This window comes from Aspergillus multicolor (assembly GCF_047715735.1).
Source record: "Aspergillus multicolor strain CBS 133.54 unplaced genomic scaffold BDW74scaffold_3, whole genome shotgun sequence".
Lineage (NCBI taxonomy): Eukaryota > Fungi > Ascomycota > Eurotiomycetes > Eurotiales > Aspergillaceae > Aspergillus > Aspergillus multicolor.
The window spans coordinates 381763-394764 of NW_027395954.1; the positions used below are offsets into that span (position 1 = coordinate 381763).

General features: G+C 52.3%; 2 protein-coding genes across 2 annotated transcripts; one reads left to right on the forward strand and one right to left on the reverse strand.

Annotated features, from left to right (window-relative positions):
- Window positions 1-4201: 4201 nt before the first annotated feature.
- BDW74DRAFT_73625 (uncharacterized protein) lies at window positions 4202-5700 on the reverse strand. The gene has a single exon (XM_073733584.1). It carries the CDS (start codon window positions 5564-5566, stop codon window positions 4373-4375), a length of 1194 nt encoding a protein of 397 aa, XP_073587571.1. The 5' UTR covers window positions 5567-5700; the 3' UTR covers window positions 4202-4372.
- Window positions 5701-7671: 1971 nt separating this feature from the next.
- Window positions 7672-9532, forward strand: BDW74DRAFT_174077 (cytochrome P450; the record flags this gene model as incomplete). The annotated part of the gene is made up of 5 exons (XM_073727947.1): window positions 7672-7991; window positions 8038-8146; window positions 8200-8216; window positions 8266-8989; window positions 9053-9532. The coding sequence occupies 5 exons, from the start codon at window positions 7672-7674 to the stop codon at window positions 9530-9532; spliced, it is 1650 nt and encodes a 549-aa protein (XP_073587572.1).
- Between the last annotated feature and the right edge of the window lie 3470 nt (window positions 9533-13002).

A 13002-nucleotide genomic window follows, 5' to 3' on the forward strand; every position in this document is an offset into this window, starting at 1 on the left:
AGAAAGATGAAGGCTGACATCCATCGCGTATATTGGAGTCTGCCTACCAGGCTACTGGTGGTAACCGTGGCATCCGCCGTTGCTGCGGCATCCGCCCCGTACGCCCTAATCATCTGCGCGCCCGGGCAAAACCAGGCTCATCGACTCGAGAGAAAAAGTCGACGCGCGATAGGACATAATTTCTTATTTCTCTGAGAACTTTAATACGCTTTCGGACACTTTATTAGCCGCTATACCATGAACTTGACCGTGGCCTTGCTGAGTTAGGGCTAAGGTGGACCCCAGCCAACCAGAGGCGTCCCTGGAGGGGCCCGCGGACGGGGGATGACGGGATTCCCCAGCTTGAAAAAGCAAAGAACGTCGCGAAGATTGCGGCCAAGACAGACCAAGCAATAGAATAGGTAGTAAGGCTTACAGTATTATGTAGCGGCTTGTTTTTAGCGGCTGAAGAGGATGTTGCTGCGGCAGTCAGACCGCGTCAAAGCGAAGCCGAAGAGGCGCTGAGTCGGTCTGGATAATTCAAGTCCTTTCAACCTTAATGGATCAACATGCAAGCATCAGACAGGAGATATTATGATCAGCCGTCGAAATCAGAATTTCTTGCCTTCGGGCATGCTCTTTTACCTACCGCTTTGTGCTTTGTCAAGAGATCAGGTGCCAGAATCCATGTGGAGGTAAGCCAACAATGACGCGGATGACAAGTTGGCGACCGGGTGCAAACAAACTACAGCAGCTTAATCTACCAGTTAGAGGGTTGGGCTAGATCTTTAGACATCAAGGTTGATGAGAGTCGTCGAGGGCGTTCATCGGATCTGCGACCGCAAGTTCCCCGACCTATCAGGCTCCGGCTTGAGGTGCAGGCTGGCCCTGCAGTGGTCCAGGATCGCTCCAGTAAGTCAAGCTGTTCCTGCGTCTGGGAAGATGCAGGCTGTAGGTACTTTTGTCCTAGGTAGTAAAATGACTAACAAGGTGAAACACTCAACAATAATGTGGCAAAAAGAATCAATTCGCTTTCAGCAGGCGCTTTCTTCCGTCCAAAGCACGAGTACCCAGAACAAGGGAACGACTAGCGGTCGGACTGACGTGCATATGGCCGTTGCTAAGTGTGTGATCTGTCTTACGTTGTCTCGCGTAGCGTTGAGACCTTAAGTCGACAATTGCAGAGCTACTAAAGCGCCCTGCTCTGTTGAATAGGAGTGCTGAGAAACCGACGGAGGCGTTACTAGGATATCAAGTCGTGCATGCGGCCGTGGAAAAAGTCAGAATTCAGACAGAGTCTCGGGCACAGCCACTGGATAGAAGTGCTAGCGTGAGGAGAGAGCTGCAAAACGTTGAAGAGACGAAGGGAGCACGATGACGCGTTGATCACTTCCAATCATCCTCGCCCCTCCCGCCGACCGAAGAGTAATCGAAGGTCTGCAAAAAGAAAGTTTGTCAAAGAGGTAAGGACAGTCCACTGCAATCCGATGCAGCGGTGAGAGTCCCTTGGCGCCAGACAAGGCAGCAAGCGAGGAACTGACAGCCTATCACAGACGGTCAGAGCCTAGAGTCACGAGCTATTAATACAAGTAACCTGTTACGGGATATGGTAGTAGCTGCTGAATGGCGGGTCTTCCCGGCGTTGCTGATCCAGGAATGGCCGGATGTAGACATGGCCGGGGCCCGGTAATTCGAGGCTGAACGCCAGCAGCCAAGATGGCGAGGCTAGCGCCTGTATTGCTACTGCAAGATGGCTTGGCTGCCCGTCTGATCTCGCAAGGCATATTTATTTTTCAAGCGCACCATACCTACATAGGCATCTAGATGCAATGGAAGGTCGCATACGACCTTCCTCGTGGTTCTAGGACCCTTTTCCATATGTAGCGGAACACATGGGGATCTTTGCGTCACACGATGATGCCTCAGCTCAGCAGGGAACAAAGAAAAGTGGATGAAGGATTGTGTACTGCGTCATGCAGCATGTTCCGACTGGGTCTGCAGAAGATGTCCGGATTTCTAGGCGACTGGTGGCCCCCAGTCAACTTCTGTGCTACAGGAGCTCTGAGAATATTTGCGGTCAGTCCATGCCCCTGGAAATGATTAGGTGCGCGAGATGCCTGGTGGGCACCGATGTACCCCTGATCTTGATTTTCAACCGAGCAGGACCTACTTTGTAGTTTATTATTGGCTACGCTGTGAGATCCAACGCAAAAAATCTTCTTCACCTTCTATCTGAGCAAGTTTGTTTTAGGGTTGAGCCTAGAAAGAAATGATAGATAGATGGCCACTGCACATAATGATCTTGGGGACAGTTCAGGATCCTTCCTAGAGAAGACGCTACCACAAACCATTCACAAAATGCGTGTCTCAGGATTTTAACTACGCAGTGATTGTACAAAGTAGTAGCGATGCCCATGATAAGATTTGTAAGTCCAGAAACCAGAAGTACTTTGAGTCGCCCATCTCGACTTATCAAGTATCGCTCCCGAGGTCTACCTGATGCCCCGCGCAATCCCAAGATATTGCTGAACCTCGCTCAGTTGAAGTTCGCTGGGCATGAAAAAGTCAGCGGATTCACGCCTTCTGTACCTAGCGGTCCGAAACTCACTCGTGCAAATAAGCGTTCCAAGCATCTTCTAAACAGGTCCACTTCCATTCAAAGACATATTCTAGAAACTCCAAAAGCACGCGCTCAAGCCGGACTCCCTCGAAGTCATGCTGATCGAGATTCCGCTGAAGTCGACAGATAATCGCGTTAATCACCAAGAGGCATGGCCTGTGTACAGCGCCTTCCCCGCCCCTGGCGGCGTGGATCGTGCGCATCATCGCCGGGGCGTCAAACCCGCCTAGTCGCTCTGTGGGAAGTTAGCACCGGCATAGCTATCTACCGGAAGAGCAATGTGACACAGAGGAAGGGAGTTGCTCGCCTATGTGCTCTTTGAGAACGGCGAGCGGTATGTCGGGGAGCGGGATAGGGGCGTCTATCTCGGCGGTCGCGACCGGCTGGTCTGCCTCCGGACTTGCAGTTGCTGTTGGGGACATTGCTAGTGAGTCGATTGAGTCTTGAGCTTGGGTACCTGTCGAGGTTGTGAGTACCTGAGTACCCGGTCAAAATCCGGGGGACAGAGCCCCTTTATAAGTGAAAGATAGAGAGGGAGACCTAGCCGGAGGAGTGATGTATTGACATTCTCAAGTGCGCTCCATCTTAATCCATCCACCGTACTTTTCTCCTTTTGGATTTGGTCATCAAAGGAGACAAGCATTGAATTGTCGAGCTGGGGACCGTGTCATGAGTACCCAATCAGGTTGTTGATAATCACGATTAAGCTTATTGCTTGCTCAGCTGTCTAGTGGATTGGTAAGAGTTCGGTCCTTCCGTGGAGTGGCCCCGTGGACCTTGGATGGAGAAACAGGTTCTCTTGCCCACTATTGCTCGAGTTAACAGATGCACTCATACAGAATCCTACACTGGCAATTCGGCATAGCGTAGCGCCTGAAGGCAGGCCATGAGCAGACAGAGGAAGTCACAGAACAGGCACAGAGACACGAATAACTTTTACTCTGAGCGGTACGCCACCAGGTGTTCGGCATACACAAAGTACCAAAACGTTAGGTACTGGTACTTCGTGACGGAAAATCGACCTGTTCCCCGACCAACCAAGTACTCCTGTTCCTTCGCGGGTCTCCACTTGTGGCTGGATGGGAGTCATAGAATCAAATTGGCATCTTCTTTGTCTGCAAGGACCAATCGCGAGTCGAGTACCCACTGCAGCTCTCCAGCCGTCAGCCTCCCACTTGCAACGTGATTCTCTTCCTTCTCCGTGTCCTTGCTCCATATTCCCCGCAACGGAGCGAGCTCGCCCTGAGTTGGCAACGGAGTCACGCGGTCCTGGCCTCCAGATCGAATCTGAGAAAAACTGCAGAGACTAGTAATTCTGAAAACATAGTGGCCCTTGTCGTACCGTCCCATGTCATTCAATTGGAGCACGCATCAAGCAGGCGAGGCTAGCCGCCCTGCATATGGATTTGCCCACACTCACTTCTTGGGAAGTGATGGCAATAACGGACAGTCCACCAGATAACTATGCATCCATCTCTTACTCGTCACCCAGTTCGACGGTATCATACAGTCAGTTTGGACCGGTAAGAGAGAACTGAACTGACTTCGACGCGATTCAGCGGAAAATAATTTTCATCAATTGCGATAAAATTGGCCAATGTCGTCACTCTAGACACTAATGTGGCTTTGTAACAATAGTACTGCGCCTATGAAGTCTCTTTCTCGCCTTCTGCCTCGCTTTTGACTTTTCCCGCCCAGGTAGGACCACTTTCACGTTGACAAGAACACTCCGACAATAATTCTCCCCGCTCTTATCCTCCTTCCCATATCCTGTTAAAAGAGGCGCGGAATAATGTGCAAGTCCGCGATCGCTGTCGAAAACTCCGGCCAAGAGGGCGCACGGTGGCCCTTGATCCCCAGCCTTGCGAGGTTGAAGACGTACTGCGCGGGCGCCCGGTTATGCTGTGCAAACAAAAGCCACAAGTGGTCGAGGTCCTGGACTTCTTGATGGGTGAGAATTTCACTTCGTCCATCAACGAAGCTTCTCGTGCATGGTTTATTCAGCCAGACAATCCTCTTCAGCTGCCGGGTTTGAAGCGCCTTGTCTAGCCCGTCGAAAAGCATGTCGGTCGCGCCTCCCCCCCACGAACCAAAGCGAACCAGCCAAATGAACGAATCCCTTAGAATTTTGATCTGAAGTCTCTGCCTCTCTGCCTCTGACGTCTTCTCCAAAAATACCATCGTTCCCTGAATTCGCTCTCTCCCCCTCGGCGACCGCATGACTGAATCGGCCACGTACATGGCAAGGCTGAGTTCGAGCCCAGGCTGGAACTCACGCGCCCTCCGCATGTAGTCGCTCTCGGGCGCTACTGACAGATTGAGGTCCGCGAGAAAATCTCTTAAGCCCCTAACTTGCCGAAAATTCACAACGTCCAATAACTCCCAAAGGGGCTGGACATTCCCACGGTTCACCTCTATGCCTTTGAGAACCGCCCATTTAGCGAGAAATCTTTCCAGGTCATTCTGGTCCTCGAAATACCTGTCGCCTTCGTCGATTACAACCTGAATCTCAACAAGCCTCGGCGGCCACACGTTTTCCTCTTTCAACGACACCCAATAGTACTCCGTGGACAGGTTGGTTTGCTCGGGCGCGATACCAATCCCGTCTCCTGTCCTTGTAGACCGATGGTGTATCTCGAAATTTTCGCCAATGATTTGACTGACGCCATCTCTCTCCTGAGGCAGATATACTTGAACGAACACGCTGGCCAAGACGACATCCGCCTCGATCTCGCCCTTTTGTGTATAAGGCTTACCTCGGAGAGTCTCGCGAACTGTGAGCTCCCCTTCTAGTCTCGCGCTAGATGAAGTGGTGTACTTTATCTCGTGGAGTATTTTTGCTTCCCTGAGAGCCTCGCCGCATGCGTCTGCGACCTTCCGAGCACTATACTTCGAGAAATGAGTGCCCTGCTGATACGACCGTATGAACGACGCGACCGAAAACGTGTCAACACCATGGACGCTCATTGTCGCTGTCCAACTCTATAATCTCGATTGAAATTCTCTTGATCAAGTCGGTTGCCTAGGTGAAACTACTGAGAGATTGGCTGTGGCCGGAAACAGTGGGAGAAACGCCGCCATATATATACTAAGCCTTCTTCTCACAACGCACGCCATTGGAAATCGCTGAACGGATAAAGGCCGCCTGTCACAAGACAGTGCCTGGTAGGAGCAAGCCAGTCTCGTTCAGCGTAATTTCTTGATTTTGCGGTCTGAGATTGCCAAAGGAACCATGATCAAGGGCACGAGATTGGAGGTTGAACTGCGGTGCGAATGACACGAACCAGGATGTGAGCAAAGATCATCCTATCATTTCCTGACTCGTGTAAGAGGCTGACTGCGGAAATAGTGTGAGCTGGCAGCGAGATGGCATACATGACTGGTGGAGTCGCTCGGCCCCCACCCCCACGATCGCTATTCAAGAAGCGGTGGCCATTGTCATGGACAATGTTGTGGTGGGTGGAAGGCCAATCAAACGGGACCAGCTGGCGGCCATCTTGTATTGCGTGCATTGAGCTCTCAGCCTGCAGCAAAGCTGAAAGCCAAACTCTCGGGTCGGCTCGTCTGCCATCGCCCATGCGCTTTCATTCGACGCAATTCCTCTAGGCGCGGGGGAAAAGGAGCAATTATCGACGGTCGGCGAGGAAGTAGGATATACCCTCTCATATGCTCGGTCGATATTTCAACAGCTAGGAAGCCGGCGCCCCGTTCTCCACATAACCCGTAACAGATCAGGGATTATAGGCAGGCTTAACAAGCATCCATGTCAATAGGCTCCGAGTACAGCCTTCTACAACCACACAGATTCCTGACCGCTGTTCCGCTCACCATGTGTAAACTGCTTTCCACCACTGATAACCGGCAGTCTGTTCACGAACCTTGGAAGGAACCCTGCTCAATCAGAGCCACTGGTACTAATGTTGGTGGTCAGATGAACAGAAAGCCAATGCAATCTGCACGATCAGAGGTTGTGTATGCCCTGCTTCTTCTCACCTACGCCTATGCCCTCAGTGCTTGGTAATTGGGGTTGAGCCAATCCATCCACACTCCCACCCGCGGGACTCTCTTTTCCCATTGCTGACAACTGCTGAAATTTAGAAAGAAGGTCGTCCTACCCCGCAAACATCGCCTGGGATGCCGGCCCTTCCCCCACGCACTTCCGGCTTATGCTCAGTGAAGTTGGATAGGCCTTGTCCCAACTTGAACGGTCTGCATTCAAATCAGAGTAGACTTCACTCGCCTATCCATTCTCTCAAAAACCGCAATCGTTGGCTTAACACCAACATTCGCACACCCTTTGTAGGTACCCTTGAGCTTCATCCTTATATATTAAAGTTTCTTGTAATCATATCTTTCTTCCTTCTACTAGTTAAAACCGTTCAATGCCAAATTACCAGTTCTCTGCCAATGTGCTTCAAGTCTTACGAATATTGGGGTCCTTATAGCATCAATAAGGAAATAACGCGTTTCTCACCTACTGCTAAGGACTTTGTTCACCCGCCGCTACCAGGGTACTGCTACATGCGGGCAGCATCCGCTACCCCTTGCAGGAGCGCGGCTGACGAGCTGGGCCGTGCCATTGAGGTGGAAACGGCTTCGTTCCCGAGGTCAGCTTGTGGGTCTACAGTACGAGGATCGGCGGCCGTTCGGTGACTGTAGTGATGTCTGTCGTATTGCGAGAGGCATGAACGTTTAGATCAAGTTTAATTCCCCGATTCTTGGATGAAGGATTTGTTCTCTTGCACCCAACCCGTTAAGCTAAGCTCCACTTGGTGCTATGGAGCGATGCCGCTCTATCCGCTGCAGACCAGAAGGTGTACCTTCTCAGCACCCAATGGAAAACCACCCAGCTCCCCAATGTAGCTCAGCCCCAGCGCATTGGAAAAGGCTGAGGTGAGCAGGAGCGATGTTAGGCCCCGCGACCATGGTCGAAACCAGTTAGTCCTGATCCTGCGGCTGAGGAAGGGTCAGCGAACTAGTTCTCAAGCGGAGTCAATCAGCGCTGTCCGTTAAATAAAGTCTGCGAACAACCCAACTTTCCGACCAACTTTTGTTCCCAACTCCGTGCTGAGATGGCAATCAGCTTCCTCTCCGCGGCAGCCACGTTGCTGGTCGCATTTTATATTTATAAGCTGTTCACTTTCCTGCGCTTCTACAGCCATGCGCGGCGAACCGGGTTTCCAGTCTTTATCTCGCCGATTTTCTCCAAAAGCATTCCGTGGATGATCCTGGGTCCGGCTCTGCAGCCTGTATACAAGAAATACCTGCCCCACTGGATACTCGACCGACTCGAAGTTTGCGCTCATGGATGGGAGTTCCGCGTCAAACGAGAATATCATGACCGGCTTGGGGACGTCTTTGTCGTTGTCACCCCCGACGAGTGTTCCGTCTGGTACGAAAATTGAGGCTGTTGAGCAGACCAAGTCTGATGAGATCAGGATTGCGGACCCGACTCTCGCGCTCAGCATGCTCCAGAGACGAAATGATTTCCCTCAAGCGCCCATTACCGCCAGGGTGATGGGATTTCTCGGTTCCAACGTGTTTTGTGTGAATTTCCCGGCTAAAGTGGTTTCCGTGTACTGGAATCTGACTTGCTGCAGGCGAATGGTGATGATTGGTGAGTTGGCCGTCTCTTGAATGAACCCTGAATAGTGTTAATAGGACAGGAAACGCCATCGCCGAATGTTCGCATCCAATCTGGACGAGAGAATCAGCAGGACCGTGTGGACGGAAAGCAAACTGCAATCCCAGGATATGTTCAAGTACATAGTCAACCACCCTGGGAATCAGACACTGGACGGCCTGAAGAGCGTGGCAATCAACGTGATCGGACAGGCCGGCTTCAGTCAGAAAGAGGACTGGACTCCCGAGTTACGGGCTCGTCTTGGAGCAGCGACGACAGGCAAGGCCGCCTATTTTGAGACGCTCTCACTGATTACCCAGATGTTTCTCGAAGCGGCGTTGCTTCCAACAATGCTTATGAAGCTGCCCATCATGTCTCGTGGGTTGCAGTTACTGGGGTACCATATGGAGCGAACCCCAGAGTATGTGCAAGAGGTGCTCAACGGGGAACGCAATGCCACAGACAAGTCGGGCAGTTCTCGCAGCAACTTCCTCAGCCTGCTGCTGCAACTCTCCGACGAGGGCCGACGATCCGGACAGAGCCAGTTCTCTCTATCGGACGATGAAATCAGCGGGAGTTTGTTCATTTTCACCACGGCAGGGTACGAAACCACAGCAAACACCATGGGATACTCGGTGAGCTTTCTGGCGGCATATCCAGAGTGGCAAGAATGGATTCGAGAGGAGCTGCAGAGCCTTCCTGAAAATCCATCGATGTGGGATTATGAAGAGGTCTTTCCCAAATGCCGACGGACCCTATCCTTGATGGTGCGCTCTTGATCCCTGTCCGACCTCTGTCCGTGTAAACATGTTCCTGACCACAATATCCAGCTCGAAACCCTCCGCCTCTTTTCTCCTGTCCTCCACACAACACGCGCTGTCCTCGAACCCCAAGAGCTCACCGATGCGACCGGGAAGACTCACTTCCTGACCCCGCCGATGGACATCTTCGTATGCCAGCTCAGCATCCACCTCGACCGCAGGATCTGGGGCGACGACGCGAATGAGTTCAGACCCAGCCGCTGGATTGACGAGTCAGGCCAGCTGATTACCCCTGACAAGGGGACGTACCTCCCCTGGTCTGGCGGGCCGAGGATCTGTCCCGGGGTGAAAATGTCGCAGGTGGAGTTTGTCGCGACGATGGCGACGCTGTTTCGAAATGGAAGGTGCGAGCCCCTGCCGATGGACGGCGTGGACTCCCCGGAGCTGTTGCGGGAGAGGCTACTCGCCCTGACTCGGGATTCTGTGAGCAAGTTGGCGCTGTCCATGAGGAATCCTGACGCGGTGCAATTGCGGTGGATGGCTGTATAGTGTATTAATCTTGATAATCAAAGGACTTGGTTGATAGTATCCGCTATAGTGTTGCGTGTATGTCAAAGACCCTGCGAGGGGTTGATCTTGCCGGGATGCCGATCGCAGCCCCAGGGTCACGAGACAGGCTTTTGGAGCTGGTATCATAAAGGTAGCGCAACTAGCAAGTCTGGAAACAAGCGACATGAGGCAAAGAGGATGATAAGACGGGAAGAATGCAATGATGGGATGTGAAGAGTTGAGGAAAGGCGAGCAGGCTGGCCGAGTGGCAGGTCCCTCCCCAGTCGCACCTTCCCCAACCGTGAAATATTCCTCCCTTCTGCGATGCGATAACCCCCTCCTCCAGACGAAATCTGAACACCAGACTTCTTATCTAGGCGGATAGGACCTAAGGGCAATCCGTCGGAAACATAACCATGTAAGGCTAATTTCTCCTCGCAAACACACTACACGATGGGTGTATGAACACACAATAAAGGAGATAATCCCCTTGTCTTGAGTTGAGCACTAGCCCTGCCACCTGTTTTTGAGTTTTATTTGATTAAATTTATGGAGATATATATAACGCGGCTTGCACCGCGTACTCTCCCCCTGGGCGCACTTACGTTGAAATGAAGAGAGAAACTAAAACAATGGGTAGCGACCACAAAGTGCGGAGACAGAGAATACAGTCTCGTTTCCATTCCAACATAAATAAGCAGCGTCAAGTTCACTTCTGTTGTGTGTGTGGCGATGTGCTCACGACTCACAAGGCTCACAACCGTGGACGTGGACAGCGTCCGCACTGCCGCATCCACCAGGTCGCCCTGACCCTTGTGTGCCCGGGCAAAGCCGAGCCCATCGACTCGAGAAAGAAGCTCTCCACGTGATAGGTCAATTATTTCTTTAATCTCATAATTCTGTATACTTTTGGACATTCGATCGCTGAATTGCATTATACCTAGGACTCGGTCAGTCGGTTGTGAATCCAATGAGTTAGGGCTAAAGTGGGGTTTCAGCCAACCAGGTTCGCTCTCTGGGTACCTTCGTACTTAGTACTCACCCCGTCCGTGAAATGGTTGCGTTAAAATGGACGTACGCTCTGCACCAATTAGGGTCAAGCTGAGAATGATTGTGCGACGAGGTTGTCAGTTGCCGACCGTAAGAACTCCGGTTGGGAGGCTGATGCTTTGGCTTCCAGTAATAACAGATGGTGTTCCAGCGCCCGGTGGGCACTGGGCAGGCGTAAGCACTACATTTTGATGGCTCGTCCCTCATCCCGACAACGACGCGGTGAAGCGACTGGGTGGCGGTCAGCTCCCAGACTGATCAGGTTCCCATCATCGTTTCCGTGACACGTACAAGGATATACGAAATACGGCGTATCCCTCGACCGTAGGTAAGCAAGCGTGCAATATCGGCCCCTCTGACATGCAGACGGCTGTTATCAATTCGCTGAAATGTCCGACATCCTACACGGAGCGCCGAAGCTTAAATGAACGAGCATTCGTAGTGATGTCCTAGGTAGTATCTCGAGATGCCCTGGTCTACGTAGCCTAGCGGGATGTCAAATTAGTCTTGAGGCACCCTGATGCGACCGAGCCGAATCGCAGCTACGGGGACAATAGACAACATAGCCAAAACGCAATAGAGCTGCAAGGACATGAGAAAGGAGCGGGGGGCGAGTTGCAGGTACCTAGCGTGTGAATCCAACAAATGACGTCACATAATGCTCGCAGGTTCGTGACCGGTCACAGGAGTACTGAATCAAAGTCAGGACGAGTCGCGGATAATGCGAGACGGCTCAAGGCAGTGTTACTGACTGCAGAGTACCGGTAAGAGTTCCGCCCTGTCAGCAGCAGCGGGAAATTCTCACCTGGGCAGCCTATCAGAGGCGTGCAACGGTCTCCGGACGGATACTCCACACACTGGCAATAGCCTGTACGGTGCTGTACCCAATGAGGGCGAGCTGACCGTCTGGAACGCATATTCATCGAGTAGTTGCGGAATGAATCCGGTCGGAGGCTGAATGCACTCCAGGCCTGCAGACAGGCATTGCGATCTGCACCACCTTTTCGATCGATTCCTTACCTAAAACCTCGTAGATTACGGCGCACATATCATACTGATTAAGAACGTTAACAGATACGTTCTCTGTACTGTTTCCACCTGGAGATTCACCTACCTTTGAAGGCCTCGGTCGGTTTGTCGATAAAATCTGCCCTTCAGTGCCCATGCGTAAATCACGTAACGAAAAAGTTACGGCGGGAATCCGGAGCCGTGGAGATAACCAAGGACCAGGGACCAGGCCTCAAGGTTGTCTGGATTCGGGGGGTGGGTGGCTGTTCCACAGCAATGCGGCTGTCGCTGTTAGGAGAGGAGTGCGGGCCGTGCCTTTGAGGGCTTTCTGGTGGGGCTACGGGTACTCAATACTCGCAAGGGGTCGAGTACCCGTGAGTACACGGCGGTCTTGGAGAACTCTAACCCCTTCGCGCATCATTCGCCAGAACGGGCAAAGAATCTGGAATATGCCCACCGTCAGCTCTCGTCTGTCAGCTGTCATAGGCTAGCGTGCGAGCGTTGCACGAGTGGATACCCGGCGGACGGTCGCAACGACAGCAAAAGCAGTCGTCTAGGTGCGATAGGAAGAGTCGAGACCTTCAGACCAACTACCAAAGCAGGAAAGGCGCCAGCAGCGAGGCGCGCTAAGGCGTCAACGAAGGATCTAGATCCGCAGATATCATTGATATGTGAAACGGGGCAGGATCGAAAACAAGATTGCCGCCGCTGCCACCGAAGGGCTCGCAGCTCTGCTGCTCAACACTCCGATCAATACGGAGTAGTGCTCTTAACCGCATGGTTATGTCTCCCGGACAGCCGGTGCAGTGGTGGTACCCCACTTGTCTCTGCGCTTGGGAACGAGACGTCCAGGTGACACGTCGGCACTCAGGGGATTATTCCCTGCTTACGATGTCTAGTGACTTGGGACCGGACATTCGAAAAGCTGGCGCCTCATCCCTACGCCGGCGCGACAAAAGTACCGTAGCAAAAGTACTGCTGGCTCCTCATCCCTGCGTAGAAGTGACGAAGGTATGTTGACAAAAGTACTGCTAGCAGGGGGTTGATCTTCCGGGCTCCCCGTGGCCGGACTTCCTCCTGGGTTCTCAGTTTCGTTGCCAAGTTTGCGATATGTCAAACATGTTGAAGTCTAATTCAACGAATCAATAGATGCGTCTCACCTCATCGAGTCCTGGTGGCGTCTAGTGGAGAAAAATCGCACGAAACTTGGCTAGCACTTCGAAGCAGTGTCCTGACAACAATCCGGAAGTCCAGTAAAGGGGTTGGGACCCTTGCTTTGCGAGAACGAAGAACAGTCCCGGGGTTGTAGGTAGCGGTGAGATGCATTTCCTGACTTCGGGAGACAGCAGAGCGACCGCCGGCGCCGGCGCCTTAAGTTAGAATACTCAAACTAAAGTTCAGCCGACCGACCA

What these genes read in the sequence shown, in the direction of transcription:
- BDW74DRAFT_73625 (XM_073733584.1), bottom strand. Translation starts at nt 5,566, where the DNA reads ATGAGCGTCCATGGTGTTGACACGTTTTCGGTCGCGTCGTTCATACGG.